General features: G+C 42.0%; 2 protein-coding genes across 3 annotated transcripts in view; one reads left to right on the forward strand and one right to left on the reverse strand.

The window, feature by feature from the left end:
• Positions 1–26,573, reverse strand: part of mgat4c (mgat4 family member C) — a 118,074-nt gene that overhangs the window by 19,830 nt on the left and 71,671 nt on the right. The window lies entirely within an intron of this gene.
• On the forward strand, positions 17,213–18,360 carry eps8b (epidermal growth factor receptor pathway substrate 8b). Its single transcript, XM_084123820.1, has 3 exons — positions 17,213–17,296; positions 17,916–18,048; positions 18,150–18,360. Exons 1-3 carry the CDS (start codon positions 17,235–17,237, stop codon positions 18,225–18,227), a joined length of 273 nt encoding a protein of 90 aa, XP_083979946.1. The 5' UTR covers positions 17,213–17,234; the 3' UTR covers positions 18,228–18,360.

Below are 26,573 nucleotides of genomic sequence, written 5' to 3' on the forward strand. Positions count from 1 at the left end.
AAATTATTATTACAACTAAATTGTCGGTCATTAAATAAGAAAACTAAATAATTGTGTAGATGATTTGCTTTGTGTAACCCGACATCAGCCATTAGGCCAAAGTATTTTTTTGCACCAATCAATCACTCCTTTACGACTGGCTGCCTGCACATTCACTGTCCTCGCGGCTGCTGTAACTTGCGCTCGCTTATCAATGCATATAAATTCGCGCCTATGGAATCTTTGTAGAACTTCAAAAAAAAAAAAAAAGATGCTGCAGCAAATGAGCAGCCGGCGGGGGCTGGCTGCAGGACGACTCAACCTCCACAGACAGTTTTTAATGTTTTATCAGACAATAACTACTCAAGATTTTGCTTTAGTATAATTTTCGGGACAATTAGGGCCGGATTCGGGAATCGGGACAACAGCTTAGATTTCGGGACTGTCCCGAATGACGGACACACGCTCTGTTTGATTTGCCTAGGAGCGGAGCACCCACGTTCAGCCCTCGAGGGAGTTGGATGTGCGCACTGTGATAAATTCTCATTGAAGAAGCTCCCGACTGGCTCTCTTCACGAGTGAAGGGAGCCAAGCATCTGAACCCTGCGGCTCTGGCTCCATGTCTGCCAAGGCAGTGCGCAGGCTAAGATCCTGGGGTTCTCATGGGTTCGATGGGTTTTGAGGGTGACTACCTTGCTTCTCCTTCTGGCTCTGTGGTTCTAGTGTCTGATTCGGGAGCCCGCCCAGCGGGTTCTCCCAATATGGACGAGGACATGCTGCTCACCACCAGTTCAGATGAACTAGATGTGGAGTCAGTTGAGACAGATGTTTCAAAAATGCTCCACACAGCAAAGCTCTGCGTATGATGAGCTTTTGGACCTTATGACTTGCGCAACCGGAACCACGAGATCGCAAGTGGCCGTTTGGATGAGCGATACCTATGAGGTCACAAGTGTCCAGATCCAGTGAGCCTTCCTTTTCTCTTGGATATGCACACTAAGGTGGCAGGCTCTTGAAGACACCTATATTCTGCTTGGGTGACGAATGCAGCCTCGAGTTATTCAAACGTAGAGGGCCCTGCGAGCAGGGGAATGGTGTTACGTACGCCGTGCTACGTAATTTTTGTTTGTGCGTATGTTGCTGCATATGCGTGTCGTGTATGTCTGTGTACTCTATTTGTTTCAGGTGTGAAGCTCGATTGGAGAGTCCACCTGTCAATCAGCTGACGTAGGATGCTGACGTCTGGGATCGCGCCACCAATCGCCTGTCGACGGGTAGTTTATGAATGGCTCTAACTTCAATGGCGGCAGTCGAGACTCTGGGTTGGGAAAGAGTTTGCACACTCTGTGAAGACGGTTCTCTTGTTCGAGAGACCAGTCTGAGAGACTGATCATTGTTTGGGGCTCGCTGCTTTTGTGATCTTGCAGTTTTAGATCTCTTTGTTTGCGCTTGAATGTGTTTTGTGTTGCCCTTGGTAACTTACGCGAATATGTTTTGTGTTGCCCTTGGTAACTTGCGCGAATATGTTTTGTGTTGCCCTTGGTAACTTACGTGCTTGCAGTGCCTGCTAAATGTTTGTTGCTGTCATGAAATCTTCATCTCAGTTCATCGTTCAACATTGTGTAGACTGACGGGAGAGGTTGTGAGTCAGGTAAGCAGGTCGCGACCTACATTTGCACACGTAGTTTACTGAGATGTATTAGACGCACTAGTGTTAGGAGTGGTGCTAATTATGTATGTTTTTGTTTTAGTTAGTATAGTTTAGTTATAGCGTCTTGTACGCTGAAGATGTTTCTTTCTACCTTTTTTTTTTGTTGATAGTTAGTTTAGTTCTTTAACTTTAGTTAAAGGGGCTTTTGGGTAACACTTTAGAATACTGTTGCTTCATTAATGAATAATTACACAGGAACAAACGAGTAACGTATTATTAACATTCTAGTAACTACTATTAACTAGCAAGAAACTCTGATTAACAAATTAGTAAGTAATAGCGCTCAGATGAATGTAGTAGTTCATTATTAGCTAATCAATAACTACTATTTTTTCATACCTCCCAGAGAACTACTATCTACAGGTTCATAATTAACATGAATAATGCATAATTTATGGTAACCCACTAGTAATGACTCAAGTATTACTACATCATTTTAAAGGAACTACTAATTATTTGGATCAGTATCTAAAGTGAAAAACATGATAACAACCTAATATTGACTGAAGTCATTGTACGCTTTTGAGATTTTTGTAAGATTTTGAATATCAATTCCTTCCAATGGATTTGGTAACACTTTAGTCACTACTAGTGTGTTCCCATGATCTTCACTTTAGAATACTGATCCAAATAATTAGTAGTTCCTTTAGAATGATGTAGTAATACTTGATTCATTACTAATGGGCTACCATTACCTTATATTAAACATTGTGCATTATAAATATTTATTAACCTGTATATAGTAGTTCTTATAGTCTTCAGTGAGGTATGAAAAATAGTAGTTATTGATTAGCTAATAGTGAACTACCACTTTTGTAAGGCTTTTGTAAGGTTTTGGATAGTAATGAATCAAGTGTTACTACATCTTTCTAAAGGAACTACTAATTATTTGGATCAGTATTCTAAAGTGAAGATCATGGGAACACACTAGTAATGACTAAAGTGTTACCAAATCCATTGGAAGGAATTGATATTCAAAATCTTACAAAAATCTCAAAAGCGTACAATGACTTCAGTCAATATTAGGTTGTTATCATGCTTTTCACTTTAGATACTGATCCAAATAATTAGTAGTTCCTTTAAAATGATGTAGTAATACTTGAGTCATTACTAGTGGGTTACCATTACCTTTTATTATAAATTATGCATTATTCATGTTAATTATGAACCTGTAGATAGTAGTTCTCTGGGAGGTATGAAAAAAATAGTAGTTATTGATTAGCTAATAATGAACTACTACATTCATCTGAGCGCGATTACTTACTAATTCATTAATCAGAGTTTCTTGTTAGTTAATAGTAGTTACTAGAGTGTTACTAATGCATTACTCATTTGTTCCTGTGTAGTTATTCATTAATGAAGGAACAGTATTCTAAAGTGTTACCGGCTTTTGTTATATTCAGTTTTTGATTTAAGCACCACTCTCTTGCTCCTTCCTCTTCCCCAGATTGTCTGTTGATCTGAATATTCTTGTTACGTTGTACTAATTGTAAATATTCATTACTTTCATTATATTTTTCCTTTGTTACTACTTCACTTTATTGCAGTTGAAGAATTAAAATCTTTCAACTCAGCTATGGATGGTTGTCTGTTCCTTTTCAATTGCAATTCCCGTTACTATATTGACACACACATGCAAAACGCCTCGGTTACGACTGTAACCTCGGTTCCCTGAAGAGGGAACGAGCGTTGCGTCGAGATTTGACGCTATGGGAACGCTTTGCGTGACGATGTCTTGAAGCACATGTAAAATCAGTCCAATGGCGTGGCGGAACGTCAGAGGCGGGTGACGTCACGTACCAGGAAACTATAAAGCCTGCCTGAAAACAGAAAGCGAAAGCTTCGTAAAGTCTGAAGTAGTCGCTGACAGGCACGAAGGAGATATGGCAAGGTGACGCAACGCTCGTTCCCTCTTCAGGGAACCGAGGTTACAGTCGTAACCGAGGCGTTCCCTTTCAAGGGAACTCGCGTTGCGTCGAGATTTGACGCTATGGGAACGTCTATACCAACGCCACCATAGCTACAAGTGTCTGTCCTGTGTGAAATCATAAAAGCAGCACTAGGATGACAGGACCTGAGACCCTGGTGTAGAGCCCAGGTCCAAGGAGTAAAACCTGACAAAGGTGTGCGGTGAGGACCAGCCTGCCGCATCACACACGTCCTGGAGAGAAACTCCTGAAATAAGGGCCTTGGAGGCCGCCATACTCCTTGTAGAGTGCGACCGGACAGCCATAGGAGAAGGCTGCCCGGCCGCTTCATAAGCAAGCGAAATAGCCTCAACCACCCACTTGCTCATTCTTTGCTTAGACACTGGAGATCCCTTGTTAGGAGACCCAAAGCATACAAACAGCTGATCACTTTTACGCCACAGGGCAGCTCTGTGGACATAAGCGTCTAACGCCCGAACTGGGCAAAGCAAATTATTCGTCTCCTGGTCCGCATTCTGAAAGGGAGGAGGACAGAAGGCCTGCAGAACAATAGGTCTAGCCACATTAGTGGGGACCTTGGGGATATAACCCGGTCTCGGATGCAGAAAAGCTTTAACCATACCCGGTGCAAACTCTAAGCATGACGGAGCAACCGACAATGCTTGAAGATCCCCTATTCTCTTGAGAGAAGAAATAGCTAGAAGGAACAGAGCTTTCAATGTCAAGAACTTCTCAGGAACCTCCTCAATAGGCTCAAAGGGGGCCAGGGAAAGGCCTTGCAGCGCAAAGGAAACGAGATACCAAGGGGTCTTTCCCCACAGACATTCCACCCAAAGGAATGTGGTAAGCACCTATGGCCGCCACATAAACCTTTAAAGTGGACGGGGTCAGACCTGCAGTGAACCGGTCCTGCAGGAACTCCAGCACTGTACCAACTGGGCAGTTAACTGGGTCCAACCGACGGTCACTACACCAAGAAGTGAATACTCTCCACTTCAGGGCATAAAGTTTCCTCGTGGAGGGAGCTCTGGACTGTAGAATGGTTTCAACAACCTCAGTTGAGAGACCTGACTCTATGAGCTGGGCCCCCTCAGAGGCCAAGCCCACAGGTTCCACAGTTCTGGTCGGGGGTGTAATATCGAGCCCTCCGCTTGGGACAGAAGGTCCCTCCTGACGGGTAGCTCCAGAGGAGGCCCGTCGAGGAGAGACACGAGATCGGGAAACCAAACTCTGCCCAGCCAGCGCGGGGCTACAAGAATTAGGTGAATCCGGTCCCTGCGAACTCTCTCCAGAACTCCCGGGAGCAGAGCAACTGGGGGAAAAGCGTACAGACGTAGCCTCGGCCACGTCTGTACCAAAGCATCCAGTCCCAGAGGAGCTGGATGCGTGACGGAGAACCAAAGTGGACAGTGAGACGTCTCTCGAGACGCAAACAGATCCACTTGTGCTTGGCCAAACTCCCTCCATATCAGCTCCACCACCTCGGGGTGGAGCCTCCATTCCCCGGGCCTCAGCCCCTGTCTCGACAGAGTGTCTGCTCCTATATTCTGGACCCCAGGAATGTAAGCTGCCCTGAGTGATACCAGCTTCCCCTGGGACCACAGGAGGATATGGCGTGCCAGATTGCATAATGGGCGTGAGCGCAAACCCCCTTGGTGATTTATATAGGCGACTACCGACGTGTTGTCCGTATGTACTAGCACATGGTGTCCCCTGAGATCTGTGATAAAGCTCCTCAGAGGCCGGAAAACAGCTAACATCTCTAGGCGATTGATATGCCATGAACGATGATGGTCTTCCCACAGACCTTGAGATGAGCGACCCTCTAGAATCGCTCCCCAACCTGTGAGGGAAGCATCCGTCGTTAGCAGTTTGCGACGACAAGGAGCTCCCAACACTGGGCCTTGGGACAGGAACCAAGGTTTCTTCCACATAACCAAGGCACGTAGGCATCGCCGCGTGACCTTGATTGTGCGAAATGGGTTGCCCCTCGGGGAAAACCCCCTGGTCCTGAGCCACCACTGCAGGGGCCTCATGTGCAGCAGTCCAAAAGGTATCACGTTGGAAGCTGCTGCCATGAGACCCAACAGTCTCTGGAACTGTTTGACAGTGAGTAGCTGGCCTAGCTTTACACTTTTCACAGCTGCAAGGATGGACTCTATACGTGGCGGTGACAGGCGCGCCTGCATCGACACTGAATCCCAAACCACGCCTAAAAAAGTGGTCCTCTGAAGTGGAGAAAGCACACTCTTCTTGGCGTTCAGCCGTAACCCCAGCTCTTTCATATGGGCGAGGACGACATCTCGATGCCGAATCGCCATCTGATGCGAATGAGCTAAAATCAACCAATCGTCGATGTAGTTCATTATGCGAATATCCTGAAGGCGCAAGGGCGCCAGAGCTGCATCCACGCATTTGGTGAAAGTGCGGGGTGATAAAGCTAGACCGAATGGAAGAACTCGATATTGGTGTGCTTTGCCCCCGAAAGCAAACCTCAGGAACTTCCAATGACACGGACGGATGGAAATATGGAAATATGCGTCCTTGAGATCTATCGTGACAAGCCAGTCCTCGGACCTGATTTGTGGCACGATTTGTCTCAATGTTAACATTTTGAACTTGAGCTGCATGACTGACTCGTTCAGAACTCGAAGATCTAAAATGAGACGCAATCCCCCGTCCTTCTTTGGAACTATGAAATACCGGCTGTAAAACCCGGTTTCCCTGTTGGAGGGAGGTACATATTCTATGGCCCCTTTCTCTAACAGAGTGTTCACTTCTTGTTCCATGACCAGAACCTGCTCGGAGTCCACCACTGTGGGTAGGACCCCCATAAACCGAGGTGGGCGTTTCTTGAACTGTATTTGATACCCTTTTTCTACGATCTGCAGGACCCATCGAGAAACATTTGGCAGTAGCTTCCACGCTGTCAAAGATTCTACTAGAGGTACCAGTCTCTCGAGACTGACTTCTGGATTTTGTTGTTGTTGAGTAATCAGTTCGTCGCCCTGTAACGGCGCACCGGCAGGGAACGACTGAACTGACTGCTCTAACACCCTCCTCAGAGGGGGCGGGCATCCCGAGGCCACTACGTTTTCGGGTGGTCCTTGAGATATGTGCTCGCCGGAGACCGCTGCGCCCTGAAGCACCGGAGGTGGCAGGGTTGGCAGAACGGTCCCCTGAGGGCACCGAAGAGAGACGGGCACCGTAAAAAGAGGTGTTGACCGCTCTACTTCGGGGGGAACTACCCTCATTTTCCTGAGCCCTTGAGCGTCAGGGTTTCTTCCCCGCAGCCTTCTTGGCAATAATAACGGTCCGCAGATCCGTTCTACCCCTCGAAGGCTGCTGGGTTTGAGAGCGCCCTCCGTGTCCCCGTGATTTTTGTGGGGGAGCACGGGAGGAAACGCTCTGTTTCTGAGTGGCACGGTGTGATGCATGTGAGCTCATTTTGGATGTGTGAGGCTGCTCCCGCTCAGCAGCCTCGTGATAAGAGCGGCGGGGGAGGAGTTTTTGAAGGGCAGCTGCCTGTTTAGAAGCTTCCTGAAACTTTTCTACAGCAGTGTTAACGGCATTGCCAAACAGACCCGAAGTAGAAATGGGCGCATCCAAAAGAAAATTATTCTCCTTCTCCTTAATATTACTGAGGTTGAGCCACAGATGCCTCTCAGTGGCCACCAGGGCTGCCATAGAGCGGCCGATGGATTTAGCCGTCTCCTTGGTGGCCCTGAGAGACAAATCTGTGGCTCTACGTAACTCACACACAACCTCAGGACCAATACCCCCGCCCTCACCCAAATCACTCAATAATTCGGCTTGGTAAGCCTGCAGCAGGGACATAGTATGTAGACACGCTGCAGCTTGACCAGCAGCGGAGTATGCTTTGCCCACCAGAGAAGACGTAACTCTGACGGGCTTAGTAGGCAACATCGGAGCCTTTAGGGAAGATGCCGTTGCTGGAGAAAGATAGCTCGCGAGCGTCTCCTCCACCTTCGGCATTTCCCCATAACCATGCTCTTTATTTTTATATATAGAGGAATAGTTGGAAGTTTGCGTGGTGTAAACTCTATATGAGACTGGTTTATCCCACGATCTCGACACCTCGGTGTGGAGATCGGGGAAAAACGGAAGGCTCTGACGTTGAGGCTGTGACCTGGATGGCAGAAAACGTTCGTCAAGCTTGCTTTTCGAACGAACGTCCTGCTTATCTGATGGCCACTCAATATTAAGTCTTTCGACTGCTCTGGTCACAACCTCTAATAACTCCTCAAACGCATGAGAATGAGGTGGCGAATCCTCAGACTCAGCATCAACACTAACAACATCCAGTTCCTCAGAACTGGATAGTTGCAGCGTTGGTGCCTCAATCGGGGCGGAAGGAACCGCAACGCGTGCTTTCGAACCCCGAGAAGAGGCACTGGATCTATCAGGTGAAGGCTGAGATAAGGCTGAGCCCGTCTCAAACCCCGCTGATACATCCATTTGCGAACCCCAGGTCTGTGATCGGCGCCGTGCCTCGGCAGCGGCGGGACCAGAGCCCTGGGGAACGCGAGCCTGAGCGTCCTCGCTGAAGAACGCCAGGCGGGATCGGAGCGTACGCAAAGGCAGCGCATCACAATGCTCGCAGCCAGCACCCTCGAGTGCTGACTGGGCATGCCCCTTACCCAAACAAGCAACACATAAAACGTGAGTATCACCTCCCGTTAAATAACGCGGGCAGGGATGGACACACTGTTTAAATTGCTGCTTGCTCGCCATAGTGCTTGTGTACTTTATAAAGACAGACAACACCAAATAAGACTGACAAATTCACAAAGAGTGCTACTGAAGACACAGAAGCTTTCGCTTTCTGTTTTCAGGCAGGCTTTATAGTTTCCTGGTACGTGACGTCACCCGCCTCTGACGTTCCGCCACGCCATTGGACTGATTTTACATGTGCTTCAAGACATCATCACGCAAAGCGTTCCCATAGCGTCAAATCTCGACGCAACGCAAGTTCCCTTGAAAGGGAACTTTTGTTACGTCTAATAATATTCCTAGACAAATAACATCTAATTAACGAGGGACGTAACAAATGGGAAGATACCTTGGGCTGAAGGGATCTCAGCGACCTATCTCTCCTCAGGGATATCCTCATCATTAAAGGCTGCCGTTATTCTATTGAAGCCATGTCAAACGACATCAACGCTGGTTGGCAGAGCATATGCAGCGGCAGGACAGGCTGGTGGTACTTTACATATTATGGCTGTATTGCAAGTCTACCAGCAGACTTATTGAAAGACCTGGATCAGGGCAAGGGATTATCCTTTTGAGCGGTGGCAGAGCTGCGTATGGCCACAGATCTAGCCCTCCGTGCCACCAAGCAGGCAGCCTGCTTAATTTGTCGTCTAAGAGTGTGACAAGACCATCCTCGATGCCCCTGTCTCGCCCTCTGGACTTTTCGGCATTCGCAGAAAATAAAGCCCAAAAGAGCTGCGGTTGGTTGCTAACTGGACAGTATTAGGCGCCCCTCCACTGGAGGTGGTGAATATAACACCGGGTACTGCGGGACGTGTCCCCATAGCATCATTCAACGCAGCGTGGAGTTCCCTCGTAAGGGAACCGGGGTTACATACGTAATCTAGATGATTCTCACATTTCTCTGTTGTGATCTTGGTCCACTCTCCTTCCAGTCTCCATCCATAATGGTGACTTAATGTTTTATTATGTAACTTTTAGTTAGGCAATTGGCTCTCGAATGTGGTTGAATTAATTCTCTTTCAGCAATTGTTGAAAAAAGTGCATGCTATCACTATTGACTACAATATTTAACGGAATTCATGCTGGTTTATGCTCTATTGTTCAGCAGGGGTATCCAATTTTAATTGTTCTTTTTCAAAAGTTTTTTATACTGTGCTTCAGAATATTTTTTAAATATTATATTAAATATGCTTAAAGAGTCTTGAAATGTTGGAAGGTTGTTCACTTGATGAAAAAAGAGAAAACCCGTGAACGCATGCTATTATAGGTCGTAACTCTTCATAAGAGCAAGGAAATATTCTTTTTCAAGATATGTCCCCTTTAAATATCCCAGAATAACAACCTGCACTGGCTCTGTCTTGAGGCAAAGCCCACCATAGTTCAGGATGGAAGTTAAGGAGGCCCAGACTTCAGGGAGCAGAAGCAGAGCTCCTGTATTACACATTCTGCTTGTACCCTCACAGCAGCCCAGATCCACCGTTGGCTAATTTCCCACAATTTCCAAGCTTCCTGAAAATGAATATGCATTACAGTTGCAGTGAATCCATTTGCACGGCAGAATAATAATGAAGAAAAAGTGCTCTCAAAAATGCAATTAATCTTATGTAAAACGCCTGCTCAATGCCTCTAATTAGATGCCATTTTAATAACTGCGTATGTTGTACAAGAAAGACAGTTTAGCAAAGGTGGTAAACACCATTGTTCATTTGTTTGATGACATAAAAGCAAAAGTAAATAGAATGTTGTTTACTGGAATATAACCAATCACTTTGTCTGAAATAAACCCTCTAGAAAAGTACTGCACATGCTAAAATCTACACAAAATGAGACACATTGCTAGCAACAATACTTGACTAACACTATCAAACAGATGACATATGCATTCAGAAAAAAACCCAAATGTAAATAAAGATATAAATGCATTTCAAACGAGAAAATGGATTCACATGTTTGGCTTTCAGGCTATGCTGTACAGCAAGATGAACATGGATTTGTGGGAGTAGACGCTTTTGGCAAAGGATTACACTGAGCCTGCAGAATTAACCAAACACATCACCCATTGAAACACCAGTCCATATTGTAGAAGCATGGTGTCATCATGTTTGTGATATCCAATTGTAGGTGAAAACAGGGTCCTCCCACGACCGGCTCTGGGCTGATAACATCTTCCAACGTTATTATACTATTACAGGTCACAGACTGGGTCGACAACCAAGGATTTCAGAAAAGGTTACTGATTCTTCAGGCTAAGATGTGTACTGTTCTGTGCTACAGAAAATGCTTGATGTACTGATAGTGCCTTTCTGGTAGACTGTCAATCAACATGCCTTCTCAAAAGGTACTGTAGGTAGTAGAATGTAAAGGAATATTACAGATTCAGTACAAATTAAGCCCAATTAACAGCATTGGTGGCATAATGTTGATTACAGATAATTGATTACAGAAAAACACCACAGACACAGTACAATCAACATGGGAAAATCTCACAGTAAAACAAGCAGCTGTGAAAAATATGATACACCGGTGTTTTGCCAGATGAAAGTTTATCCATGTATCATCTTTTTACTCTTTTAATTCCTTTTATAACTGTATCATCTTATAACATTATAACTGTTTTAATTTTCCTTACTTTTATTTTGTGATTATTTTAATTAATTTCTGTGTAAAGCACTTTGAATTACTATAATGTATGAAATGTGCTATATAAACGTGCCTTGCAGCAAAAATTATTTTCAACCTTTTCTTTAAAAAAAATAAGCAAAAATCTGTGAAACAGTAAGGCACTTATTATGGAAAAACAGTATGAGGGTTAACATATTTCTTTGCCATATTTACCTTCTGATGGTGTTCACTAGAATGGACAGAACTTTAAATGCCAATTTTAAGTATGCAGGCTGTAAAGTATGCATCTAAACTGCCATGGATTATGGTTTTCAACTTTTAATAATTTGTATAAAGATAATTTATTATACTGTTGTTTTAGAAGTATATAAATATATAATTAAGTTGATAATTACACTTTTACTGAGGCAATTTATTAAGAGTGACATGCTGAATGGCTACAATTATGAGACAGTTAAAATATATGGTCAGTTATCTGGAGCGTGTAAAACAAATTGCGATTGCAGGCGAAAACAAATCTGCCTGTTGTGTAGTGGAGTGCCAGTTTCCAGCGTTCAGCATGTTTATTTATTTATGGGCTTCAAGAAAGAAGGTCTTGGCACAGGCCGGACACTGGGCCACTGCGGTTGTCCTCAACGCTCTATCACTGTACGATGAGGAGAGAGGTAGGCCAGCACATTAATGATGCATGGGGACCAGTACGTTCAGTTTAAAGTTCTCCATGCTCTGTGCAGGCCCACTGAAATATGCATGAGCTACACCACATGTGCAGGCTGCAGCACGTCAAGTTACTTTCCACCTTGACGGAGGTTGCAGCGGCTCACGGCACGCTTGCAGCAAAGCAACCGCAGGCTCTTCTGAAAAAGGATGCTTGAGTCGTAAGTTGTCCATTATAATAGTCCGGTTTCTGCATGTATGTGTTCATCGTGTAGAGTTCTTGAGTGTTTTATAGCTTGTTTTTGACATAAAATAGATTTATAAGGTAAGAAACAATACTTTTAATAGTAAAATGCACCTTGTTGAGATAATATACTGTATGTTCTATCCATATATATGCTTTGTGAAGATTTTGCTACTTTAATAAAAGTGGCAGAATTTGTCAACATATCATTAAAACAAAAAAGTTTGCTTTATTTCTAACAGATTTAAAGGGGGAAAAAACAAGGATTTTCAAAGTAGCTTGTTATGCTGGCTTGTTAGTTATAATGAGTTGTTTGTTCATGGACTGGCCTCTAGACAAAGTTGTTTGGTCTGCTGGATTTCCTTGAAAGTCAACATGAAACCCAAATCGACCCTGTTTACTTGCTTTCTTTTTGCATTGTCTTATATTGAACAATTCATTGCTGCAAGGTTTTCCAAATAAGAAAATAACTCTTACCTTTAAACTACTACGTTATCACTGACAGGTTGTGCGGGCAATTAGATAATGTAGTAACACTTTATTTTGATGGTCTGCTTTAGACATTAGGTTGACTATAAGTAACATTACACCTACATGCTAACTTACTCTCATTAGAGTAAGAGTATTAGTATGCCGTCCGCTTAATATCTGCTAAGACTTTATTGTGATGGTCCCCTTTAGACATTCTACTGACTACAAGTAACTTTGCAAGTACATGCCAATTTGTTCTACTAACCCTAATCCTACCACCAATACTCCAATATTGAGAGTTAGTTGACATGTACTGTAGGCAGGGCCGTAGCTAGAGGATTCGGGGCCCCCTGAAAAAATATTGATGTGGGCCCCCTCCACCCTCCACCGATAACATATACTGTAAATAGATGAGTATGGAGGCCCACATATAACAGATGTTGGTGATGGTGATGTTGTTGTAAAACCTTTATTTTAAAAGTTAAATGTATATAAAAATTACAACTAATAAAAATAAATTGTTAAATAATAATAAAACCAATTTTTAAAAAGTAGCAGCAAAATAATGTTTTTTCCCCCATCAGTCTGTTATACTTCATAAATCAAAAAGTAAACATTTATAAATTGACAAGAATGCAGTCAAATTTAAAAAATAAAGTCATTTATTGTTAAATTAAGTCATTTATAAGATAATATTATTAAATAAAGCTAAAATTTATTCATTCAAGTGCAGTGTGTTGTATTCGTGTTTTCTTGATTTAATAAATACATCATCAGCCGGCAGGTCAGGTGCATAATGCAATGTAACTATTTACAATAGTGTAAAAAGATAGGAATTTTGACCACGTAATCATTCGGTCGATTGTGGTGCGCACCGATAGGCTAATGGAGAGTGACAGTACCGGCAGGCTGTAGACGGTAGTTTTCTTATTCCCAGCGAAATAACAATACAACCTGTCTTTAAGAACGTCTTGATCGACTGTGATACAACAACTCTCCTGGCCTCCCTCTCCTTCTTTTCATAGAGTTTCTGGTACCCTGATTTATGTTTTCTTTTCCCCGACATTTTGTCAGTCAATCTCCTGCTCTTCCACCAAGTTCATCGTTAACTTCAGGACCTGCCGCCTCAACTCTGATTGGTTCTGTTCACGAGCTGGGGTGGGACTTACTATTTTATTGGGTCCATCTGATGTTTGTCACTGACTGAATAATTAATAAATACTTTAGATCGGACTAAACCATTTATAGGGAGGTAAGAGATATTTGGAAAAAATATTTAACCAAATTGCATGTTTTTGTGGTTTTCATTTAAATCTCAGGCATACAACTAATATAAATATTAGAATTTTTCATACAACAGGGGCCTATATAGTATAACTGCTGGATTTTGTGGGGCCCCCTGGGCAGTGGGGGCCCCTATAATTGTCACCACCTTTCACCCCACTAGCGACGGCCCTGACTGTAGGTACAACATTACTTATACTCAATAGAAAAAAAGGACCATCAAATTAAAGTGTAACCAATAATATTAATCAACAGCCAAACAGCTATGCTTTATCAAACTAGCACAACCCTGGCTACATTCTGGTGTAAAATACCTACATTTTATCCAATCAATTGCAGATGGATAAAATTCATATTTTTTTTTCACATTAAATACCCAGTTTCACTTTTAACACTCTATATTACAGAAGTAGAATGGGTTAAAAACAGGTCTTCATATTGACTTTTAAGTATCTTAACTACAAAAGCAAAATGAGGAGGTGCAGAGACTACATTAACAAATCTAAGGCTAAAAACACCAAATCTAACTTCTAAAAATACTGTCAAGTGTTAACTACGTAACTGCAGTCAACTGTAGCCTCACCTATGAATGAACTTCCAAGTATTGTGCTGTGTTGCTATTTCTACCGCACAGGTCTAACAGCGATCTCCAACATGTCAGGATCCGTTATCACTTCGTGGCGCGCAATGCCAACGAGCTCTCCGTGCAGCAGGGCGAGGTGCTGGAGGTACGGATGACCCTCTGTGAGGAGGTGGAGGAGGATATGGGGAACAGGGCAGAATAGGTCTGAGGTACAGCGTGTGGGAGGATAGAAGGAGAGAAAACACGACTACAGCTCATGCAGAGATCAACGTCTAGAAGACTATGTAGGCCGATGTTTGAACATAAATGATAAAAAAAAAAAAAACATAAAAAGTTTGTGGGAAACCTGAGGAAAACTAGATTGAACATAACATACCTATAACATATAAGGCCCTATTTTAACGATCTAAGCACATGGTCTAAAGCGCACGGCACAAGTGCAGTTAGGGCGTGTCCGAATCCACTTTTGTTAGTTAAACGACAGGAAAAATGGTCAGCGCACCCAGTGCATGGTCTAAAGGGTTGTTTTGGGCGTAACGTGCAAAAAAACAATCAGAGTGTAATTTCCTATTCCAGTTGAGCTAGCACCATGGCAGATTTGCTATTTACATGGCAGAATTTGCAAGCGGAAAGACTGAACTCGTCTCTAGAGAGCTAATGGATCTGCTCGTGCACTAGGTTAAAGCGTTGCAAGCAGACCATCTACGGGACAAGCCGGATTCCACCATCCCTTTATGTACACAATATTAATATTTTACATTGTAATCCTTTTAATTTTAATATTTGACATGTTTGTGTGCTGCTGCGCATCCCTCTGTGTGTAATAAGCAGAGTGCACTCGCATTGTGCACCCGCCTATAGGCGCACATTACTAACGCGCTCTTTAAGTAACAAAAAAAAAAAATACTGTCAATGGTGCAGTCTATTTCAGTTGCCTCAAAATAGCAACACGCCAACAATGCGCCTGAACACAGCTCGTTTTCAGACCAGCATTTGCATTTGCTATTTAAACAACTTGGCGCAGGACGTGAAAATGATAACTGCGTCAGGCTGAAACTAGTGAAAAACAATTGCATTGCGCCAGGTGTATGATAGGGCCCAAAGACACATGAATCTAGTTTTGCCTACTTTATAATGCATAAAATTAGATCTTATGCAACTGCACATTACTGCAACACAAGTAAACCCTTGCAAATGCACAATACCCACAACAATCCAGCATGTAGGAAGGCGTCCTTTCAACCTGTCACTTTCAGATGTCTGCAGTTTCCCTCAGAACAGCCTCCAACCCTGAGGAACTCTATTTACATGAGAACTACTGAAGTGATCAAGAGGGATTACCCCCGATTGGCTAATCCATCTGGAAACACGGATAATCGTGTTTCTAGACATGCCCGACCTGAGCCTGGTATCACTGGGATTTAATTCTAGGATCCCAATGGTAGGATACATCAATGGGACACAGTATGACACAGCCGTTTCACCAAAACCTTGTAGCTAAAATTAGACAACATGTTGAATGAACGAGGAACAGACTCAAAAATAGATTTGTCACAGAAAAAAATATTGATCCATGCACAGTCATGCAATTAATAATACTAGACTCTCATGTTCTTCTAGGCCTTGGAAAACAATAAACAGTGGTGGCTGCTGAGGAACCGCAGCGGTCAGTCAGGCTACGTGCCGTGTAATGTGCTAGAAGAGGTCAAACCAGGAGAGCCACAGTACAACCGTGCTGCTCTCTTCAACAGCCAGGTTAGCTTGCAGCCTAAGCTACTTCACTGTTAAAATGTTCACCCACCATTCTGGTTCATAATTTGAATTCTGCAAGGCACATTTCATGAATATGTTACATATTCTTTAGTGTCTTATTACTTTTTGTTTAAGCATTAGAGTCCCATATGCCATGTTTTTTGTAGTGAAAACGGTCACGCTTTACAATAAGGTCTCATTCGTTAACGTTAGTTAATACATTAGCTAACATGAACTATCAGTGAGCAATATGTGTTTTACAACATTTTTTAATTTAATGTTATTTAATAAAAATACTATTGTTCATTGTTTGTTCATGTTGCATTGTCAAATTCATAGTGCATTAATGTTAAACAGATATTTTGATTAAAAGTTCATGTTAACTAATGTAGTTAACTAATGCTAACAAAAGAAACTGTATTGTAAAGTGTTACTGTGAAAACTATTAGATAAATTAGATGAACTTACGTCAGGTGATTTTGGCTTGCCCCATTTTTTTTTTCTCTATTGCATAACAAATTTATTACATTTCTGTATGTTTACTGTGAGAATTTTACATTGAAGCTTTAAACTGTATTTAGACAAGTCATAAAATGTGTTAACAGGGTTGAAAAAATTGCACACGTCATAGAAAATAAATAGAAATAGGCTAATATAATATTTCAGACCATTTCCTGAAGGTTAAGCACTTCCTTTTACCGATCACTTGTGGAAAAATAGAAAAATACTTCACTTATACGTGGAAAGTGCACACATATATTCTCCTACTTTACATGGCAGGCATTGACTCTTTCTTTTTCTGCCCCTCTGTTTTCCCCATCTACAGCCTGTGAATCCTTACAAAGGTACCTCTGCTGGCCCTGTAAATCACGCAGAGGTTTTGGAGATGAATAAATCCTCCCGGGATAAAGATAGTACGTACCTCTTATCTGCTTGCTGTATTTGCTGTGAGATGGAGAGTGGGGAGAGTCTGCCAAAAAAAGCAAATGCAGAGAAGTGGGAAATGAATTTGGTGTGAGAGTGCTCTTATGTACATAGATTGCAGATTCCCACCAGAGCTCATTGCTCCTGTCTTGGGCAATCTTATTCACTGTGTCTCTGTCCCAGTGCTTGTTTCTCTATCTCTCGCTTCTTCTGCCTATCTCTCTAGACCGCAACCAACAGAAGGAGGTAAATGATGAACTGCTGAAGAGGATAACTGACAACAAGGCCCAGCAACCAGCTCGAAACTTTCGGGTGGAGCGCTCAAGTTCATCCGTGCCCATCATGTATGAATCCCAGCCCTTTGAGGTCAATGCTTGGCTCAACGCAAAGGGATTCTCCAGACCGTGAGTGACACGTGATCTGCGACATGTGACACTTCAGATGATTTATTGGTTTTGTAACCTAGTGGTTAAACATAATGGGCTGTTAACTGAGGTTGCAAGTTCAAACCCTGCAAGTGATGAACCATGTAACCTTGAGCAAGGTACTTGCCCTCAGGTTGCTCCATGGGGACTATGATAAAGATATACTGTAAATACACATAATAATATGTAAACCGTATTGAGAATGTTATAGGTGGGTCATACTAAAATCTGGCAAGCATCTATTTGAAATAAAAACATACTTCTACCACGGTGTTAACGTAAACTATGACAAATAGTTATTTGGCAAATAGTTCTTTGAATAAAGTGCAGTCTTAAATGAGCCTAATTTACAGAAGGAGGCGTGTTTGTGCTGATAAGAAACACAGTGACTTAATTTCAATATTCAAGCCACTATTTCAGCTCACTTAGTGCCTGGAAACAGTAACAAATAGGTTGTGCAACTGTTTAGTAATTTGCCCCATATTTTCATAGTATATGTAGCAATTTATCTCAAAAGATCAGATAAAATTGGATTCCTTGTGATATGACTCCTTTAAAAACATGATGAATATGATGTAATCTTCTCTCCGCATTCCAGGGTGGTGGAATGTCTGGGTATTCTGAACGGGGCTCAACTATTTTCTCTCAGTAAGGATGAGCTGAAAGCCGTGTGCGGGGACGAGGGTTCCCGTGTCTTCAGTCAGCTCAGTGTGCAGAAAGCTCAATTAGAGGTCTGTCACAGAGCAATATCACTTATGTTAATCTGAATTTGTGCAGATTAAACGTTCAAATGCAGTGCAAAATGGAGCTTGAAAGCCTTTCTTTCTCTCAGAGGGGTCGTGGGGATACAGAGCTACAGGAGATCATGAGGCGAAGACAACAGGAGGTGGAAGGCTCAACCTGGGACTGATTATAGTCAATCAAGCCGTCACTCATGGCCTTATTTTATCACATTTTCTTCAGTACTCTTGTTCACCCTACAATCAACAGCCACCCTGAGGAATTCAGAACAGATGGACTAAACAACTCCAATGATTACTGAAGCCCAGTCCTGCCCATTTCCTTTATGACCCATGCAATGTAGTGCTTAACACTAGTACTTAAACTGATGAATATGAATGCATTGATAGTGAAGTCTTTAACCTCCATTTATACAGATGAAAATGATTTTGATAGCAGGCATTGACTTATGATTGGTGCTGTTAAAGGGATAGTTCACCCAAGAAAAAAGAAAATGTCGGCATTACTTTTTTTAAACATCATGTCATTTCAAAACCTATTTGCAGTTATTTTTATGTGGAACCTTCACAGCTTTTTTTCCATGAAATGCAAATAGTGGTCAAATCTAATCAAGTTTAAGTCATTATTCACTGCTCTCCTCTCTAGCTTTTAAATCAACTTTGACACTTTTCATTGCATCTTATCAAATGTGATTGCTTCTGAGGGTAAATAATGATTTATTTATAATCATTTTAGGATAAACTATTTCTTTAATTTAACATTTTAAACAAGTCCCATCTGTTTCTGCATAACTAATTGATGGTGAATAAAAAATAAAATGGCATTAATAATCCAGTGAAGGATTGTAATCTATTATCTCCTACTGTATTCAGCTAAATGACTACTTGAATTGTCATTTTAAACAATGTGTTGTATTTATTTTTTCAAATCATTAGTACACTCATGCTTCACACTTCATTAACGCAAAGAAGATCATGTTTATTCATGTTTACGATTAAAGAGCTCATAGATGTGTTGTGAAACATTCCATGTACACTATCTGTACCTTTGAATTATGAGTCTGAATATATCTTTTGTCATTAAACAGCAACAATTAAATAACTATGCAAGCCCATGGGTAAATCAGTATGTGTGAAAGCTATGGGGACTGTGCTACTGATTTAAATCATATTTACATAAATTGTGTACTGCATGTGCATTGATTTCATAAGTGCCAGGCGTCATTGTACTATCGCTTTTCACAGAGCAAATTCCTGGTGCTCTTCTTGCCCAGTGTTGTCTATAAAGCCCCCTTTCAGCCCTGTGAAAACCATAAGGCTGAATCTCTAACCGCCTCACTGACTGACAGCTTTGCTACTTGCCCTCACAGGGGGCACATAACAGTGGCTTTCAGTTTGTCTTGTTGCTTTATTTCTGGAATAGATTGTGAACGCATCAGCGAGTATTGTGCTGTGTTCAGGATGAGTGAGAATGACCTCCATCTCTCCCTTTGTATGCACTGTCAAAACGCCTCCCAGTCTTAAGAGAGGGTGGATGTGGCTGCGTATTGTCACTATGATTCATGGCATGAATCAATGCCTAATGATGGGAACATCAAAGAAAAGATACTAGAGATTTGCAGTGCAGTGGAACCATTGTTATTCACGTTGAGGGAATCTACCATTTTTGAGAGAATTTATATCTTCTATATATTAGGGATTGTGCTCATGTCTTCTTTGAAGTAATATCCAAGTATGATATCAGGCTGAGGAGATATGAAAAATAAAACCGTCTCAAATACGTTACAAAGAAAATTACATACAATAAAAGAGTAGTGATATTACATTTCACACCGAAACTTCAATATTCGATTAAAAAAGGAATGAACCACAGGTAGGCCACATTCACAAAGCAGCAGAATACAGTTGTCAGTCCTGTATTTGAGTCCTTAAAGGGTTAGTTAGTAGTAAACACAGGGCAGCGCTTCTGGGTTCTACAGAACGCCGGCTCATTATTGGCTGACGCTGTTAACGTGAGCACCACGATGCATGTGTGTGCTGCTGACCGTGGAGTGAGCCAACAATGAGCCGGCGTTCTGGCATAGAACCTGGAAGCGCTGCACTCTGTTTACAATGTTGAAATTGTTGAATAAAGTCGTTATTTTTGTTTGTTTTTTGCGCACAAAAAGTATTCTCGTCGCCTCATAACATTAAGGTTGAACCACTCTAGTCACATGGACTATGTCTACTACCTTTCTGTGCATTGAAAGTGGTAATGGTGTTGCTGTCTATAGGGAGGTCAGACAGCTCTCGGATTTCATCAGAAATATCTTAATTTGTGTTCCGAAGATGAACGAAGGTCTTACAGGTTTTGAATGGCATGAGGGTGAGTAATTAATGACAGAAATATTTTTTTGGGTGAACTAAACCTTTAATACGGTTATGTTCACACACAGTATGGTTATTTACAGGAGTGACAACCGCATTCTATAACCGACCCCTAAATTTTCAGAACTCACAACCGAAAAACCTGCGCTGTGTGATCGGAACCGCAGTGGACAACTAGTTGGACAACTGTCATGTCAGACAGTGTGAGAGAGCCGCTATGCTAATGGGTTTTGAGTGTGGTTTTGCTTCCAGTAACTCACAGCGACGGAGATATGATTTGAAGGTTCTAGATCCACTTACTGTTTTCCACCGGAGTGGCTCCCGTCAGTTTTTTGTTTTAAGCGCGACCAAAGACTGGCGCGACTCTAATGTCGTGTCATGATCAAGATGCTACACAGGACGTGAGACACGAATGCAGCGGTTAAAGGTGTCCGGCTAGAACTTGTTACATTGAAACTTCTGTCTTAACAGAGGAACTCTGGGCTTAATTGGACTCTTGTCCTGTCAAATGTGATAAGACTTTAGTTTTATGGACGTCGCCATCTTTGGTATTACTTTGGTCACTGTCACTATGGTTACTGTGTTGAGAATCCAGGCTTGACTCTTGTGGCACGTTCATACAGACAGTATTCGAGACGCTACTGTAAGTTGATGTGTAAACGGGACACTTGTTGTGTGTAGATATTTTATGGTGACTTTACATAGACAATGATTTTTATACTACCCCTACCGCTAAACCTACCCATCACAGAAAACGATCTGCATTTTTACATTTTCAAAAAACATCACTTAGTATGATTTATAAGCTGTTTTCCTCATGGGGACCAAAAATGTCCATATGTCCATGATGACAAAGACTCATCACTGGCTGAAGTGAATTCCAATTTCTGACTACTTGAAGTCATTTACAACACCAACCAGTAGAGAAGATGGCAATAACAAGACAAGACGACTAACTCGGGATGCCATGAATCTAATCATGCATAATTTATGAGATGAATAAACGCAAAAAAAAAAAAAAACCCTAAAAAAAGCAAACACAGTCCAGATCTGTTAGTTTACAGCCAATTATAACCAACTAATGTGAAAGAAGCTGTCACAATTTGCAGGGTATTTCACCCTGGTGGAGAGAACTGCCATAACATGTGACAGATCTGACATTTGGGGGTATGCTGTGTGTGCAGGGAGAGAAGAGTTTTTTTCTGGAGAGACAACTAAATTCACAATATCAGTCACACCCGCACTGTCAGCGCTGTAGGAGACCGACGACTTCAAACTTCTCCTCATTTCATTCTCTGCACCACCCAGTGGGCAGTCACTTAAAATAGAAGACAATAACATGCATGGGGCCCGTTTGAGGTGGCAGTACAAGCGTGCCTGATGGGAGTCTGATGCATGCAGATAAAAGCCGTCTAATGCGTGTTTTGTTTTGCGGAGCAAACGGCTGCAAAATCAATTACCAATCGAACTGCATATATAATGCATACTTATCCAAACATCCTCTGGGAATTATAGGTTGATATGGTGATATAACTTAGCTGCAGCGCATCATCCACAACAAAATCTTAATATAACCTGAGATGTTATAAGCGATCTGCCACTTTAAGACGCCTGAAGTGACACGGATGATTAGGCGAAAAGGGAACAACATGACAATGTGCATATAGCATCTCCCTAAGCCCTTGCCAAGATTCCTAATTCCCAGTGTTTGTTCACAAGGATTAGTGGGTGCTCGGCGCTCTGTACCGACTCAACGGGTGCTCCCACTAATTCTTATCCAACCATGACAAAAGGCGAACAAATTTCTCGAATGACTCTACTGTTAGTCTTGCATGATTTAGATTCACTCCGCGCCGCCTGGTTACTCAAAGGTGAGGGGAACCACGTTATTAGCCAGTTATTCGGCAAATGACATTTTCCCCCGCCTTACAGACATTTGAGATTTACACTCTAATTGCGACTAACTAGACAAGTGCCCTTTCTTTTGGCTTGACCTCACTGGCATTAATAGTTCAGATTAAATCAAATGTCATTCCACACTTAGGTAATTTAATTATATCTCTGTGTTCGCCCTGACATCTGCAGTGATTCATTTTCTTTTCCCCTTTTGTAAATCACCCTGGACTTCGATTTAGATTTGTGTCTCCCTGTTTTCGCTGAGCGGAGGGAGAGGGATCGATCCGGTCGCCCCCCTTAGCATCTGAGAGGGTCTTGCCGCCGCACGGCACGATCGATTTACAGTGTGGAAAGCTGTTTCTTTTTTAATTCGTCGAGAAACAAACCATGAACGGTTACCGGGCGTGGAGTCCATGTGCGTGTGTAACACTGACAGTGAGGACTGAACAATATGTGAGCGGGTTGATGGCCATTTAGCTCAAGGCTAATGTATAAGGATAGCCATTTAATCCTTCAGAACAGAGACAGATCAAGTTAATGCACCCTGTCACATCCTCTCTGCCTCAAGACAACCCTGCTCAATGCAAAAAAGGCCCTCAGCAAACTCCATTCTGCTGGTTATATTATATCAAGAGACTGCTGGCCCTCTATTGCTCAGTGGCCAGTTCATGTGCTTCCAAACAGTTGCAATCTCATCTTTACTAAAATCATGAAAATGTTTGATAGCAAAGGTTATTTTTTGTTTGGTTTGCTTTTTTCATCAACAACAAGGGCAACATGCAAAAAAAGATGATAATGATAGTTAAACTGATGCTGATAGAAATGAATATATATACATAGTAATTTTCCATCAGCGTGAAATGTGTATATATATATCCATATTCCATGCTGATGGACAAATTAAAACAATGAAAACATTAACAATACATATATGAGCTTAAAGGGATAGTTCACCCAAAAATAAAAATTCTGTCATAATGTCTGTAACCAAAACAGTTGATGGGCTCCATTGACTTCCATAGTATTGTTTTCCCATGGAAATCAATGGGGCCCATCAAATGCTTGGTTACCCATATTCTTCAAAATATCTTCTTTTGTTTTTCAGCAGAAGAAATAAATTCATACAGGTTTGGAACAACATGATGATGAATAAATTATGACCGAATTCGATGCAATTACTGAATATTAAAAGTTAGCAATGATGCTAACACAGAAAACAAATAACATGTCAGCCTAAAATATGTCAAAATATTAACAGTCTTCAAAGCATGAAGTCTTCACTGTAAGTAGCCAATGCATCAGTACCGTCAGATTCAGTTCAGTAGCTTAACTTTCCACAACAAGAACCGTATTTACACTTTCTAGTTTGTTCCTGTTCATAAATATTTTATGTTCTGAATTTCTCATTCAGATTCTTGTGTCCTTTCTAGAAGAAAAGCAATAACATGAAAAGCGTGGTTGACCCAAGCCAATGTCTTTGATAACAGCACTGGAATGCGTCACTGCCTCAAGTCCCTCAGATCCGTACAAAGGTTTGAGTAAGGTCTGCATTGAGTGGCTGTTGTAATTCTCAGAGAGACAGGCCCGCAATCTCCAGTTTCCCAGACACAAATCCTGCTTATCTGCTGAGGGGTGTCCTCCCCTCCAGTCCCTCTCTACGGTCCAATCCCACGAGTTCCACCAGCTAAGCGCAACCAACCAAGGGGACAAAAAAAGCAGAGAATTATATCACACAGTTGCTAAAAGCAACCAATGAAAATACATGTTTGGGAAATTATCTTCGGATTTGACTCTTCTGTATGTTACTGTATGAAATAGATGATGATGCATGCATTACAGGCCCAGCTAAGTGTCGACTTCCAGCTTGTTCCACGAGAGCTCCTTAAACAACCATACATGAGAAGAATTTGTAAATTATGGTGTGCCGCTACCAATTTCAGAATGCATAATGCAAACATGCCATATCTTTGGTAAAAAAAAGATCTGAATCCACATTGAAAAGACACAGCTTCGTCTGCCTAAACTCTTTCCCTGTCCCAGAGGACCAATGGAAGGTGCCAGGAGATGAGAATCTGGATTTTGTTTATCACTTGCAGATGGTGGCCCATAATGAGTTTCTGGCCAAACAGGACATGGTAGATTTAAACAGCTCAGAAAAGCGTTCCCTAAGCAGGACAGCCTGCCAGATTGCAAAGATGTTGAGTGGGAGCTTTTAGCCATTGCATGTTGGCACACCAGGAATTTGCCACAAAATTTTGCCACAAAAACATGATCTAATTGTGTAAATATCAGATACCGCCGACAGCAGCATCCATCTTATACTTATGTTGTTTTTTTAATTTCATTGATTTAATTTCCCCTCATGTTTTTATACAGCTTTCTCACACTGAATTTGCATTTGGCACTGTAAGTGGTATTACTGTACGTAAATGTGAGGTAATCATTTGACAGAACATGATCGTGATGACGCCCATTGAATGCTCGTTAATTTTAGTTGCTAAGACAACCTACAACTCTTTTATTGTTGTCTCTCTGAAATCATTCCATAATCGAATTCACTTCAAATGCACATCACTCAACAACTTGACATACACCGATTATTGATTCTGCACAACGTCTGCGCTGCATGAAGGACTACCGTCAAATTAACAAGATCTCAGAGCATATATCACACTCCAGTCCGTTTGAATTTATCGCACCTCACTAAATCCAAATCAGGTTTCTCAATTTGTTCTCAAGGACTGACGGATTATTAAAAATGAGCTGGCATAAATTATAAAAATGGTTCATGGATTTTCATGGGATGGGTTTTGATGACAAATGTTCTAGCGTGTGATGATTATGACGAACTGACAAAATATCATAATTCACACCACCTCCTCAAATCTCATCCCTAATGATATAAGTGATGATATGTCATCTTAAACCACTGAGGTAGCTGACACACATGACAGCTATTGTTCATTAGGTCTGATAAAATGTCCCACACTCAGGTAAAATTAAGCTCATTTCAAGGATAATACAGGTCCTTTACTGTCTCACCATCCTTTTTCGCCATCTCGCTCAGAAATACAATACGGAGGAGGCATTACGGCGAGAGTCTGTTCTCGCAAGTATTATTTTCATATGATTTCATGTTGATGTCAAAAGAAATATGAGGTTTATTAGTTTCCTGGTGCTTTGTGTGCTTCATTATTTCGCCGTGACAGTTTAGTCTGGAGGAGGGAGGGGGGTGTTTTTCATTAAACGCTTGTATCAGATGCTAATGGCAAACGTGGGGAGAGCAGGAAATTAAAACCTACATCAATACGTGAGAGGCCTTCCACAATAACACATTTTCAGCCAGACTTTCAATTCATTATATGCCACAGTGCAAAACATGTACGGCCGAATGTTTTTCTATTCCGTTTTTATCGATGAACGAGTGACAAAATCCACCTAGTGCTTTGGTGTGTGTCAGTGAGGATATTTCAGCAAGAAGACTGATGGTATTCGGTGGTAATGTAAACCTTTCGCAAACTATTCGCAATCACTTCCACACATTCATCAACTCACATCCGTCCTTTTTTCCCCTTTTTCATTACAGCTGATAGGAGAAGGAACACAAAACACATTTGGGCCCTCTGCGCTCCATAAAGAATATAATCAATTCTTTATTATTGCATTCGGGAGGCTTGAGGGCTGTCAAGCTGGGGAAAATGATATTGTTGGAGACTAAGAGAAGATAAATTCACGAGTGGAGCTTTTGCTAATGGCGAATGGGATCAGGCACTGTCCGGTTTGTCTGAGTCACGTTACTGATGATGAATGACAGGCCGACGATGACCCGCGGTGCGCCTCTGTTGACAACGTGACAACATTCAATGGTAGCATGATAGCAAGAACAGATATCAAACCGTTTCCTCTTTCGAGATCCCCTGGGATCTCAGGAAACACACATTAACCAGCCCTCCAGACAGGTGGTAAATCCTCTTGACGTGTTTATACTTATTTTATAGCCACAACAACCACATTAAAGGATGGCAGCTGGAGAGCCAGTATTTCAGCAAGCCTGCCTATATCTGTGTGATGACGGTCTCCATAGTGACCTGAGAGGCAGCATCTTTTAGAGGAAGTTGCCAGAGACAATGAAGCATCACACATCAAAGGAAACTAGCATTTGCACATCATGTAGGAAATAATCAAGCAGTGTCTGGAGACATGTTCACACTGCTATCAATAATTCTTCGAACTTGGCTTTATAATAACTGACA

This window comes from Abramis brama, assembly GCF_963993115.1.
Source record: "Abramis brama genome assembly, chromosome: 9".
Taxonomy (NCBI): Eukaryota; Metazoa; Chordata; class Actinopteri; order Cypriniformes; family Leuciscidae; genus Abramis; species Abramis brama.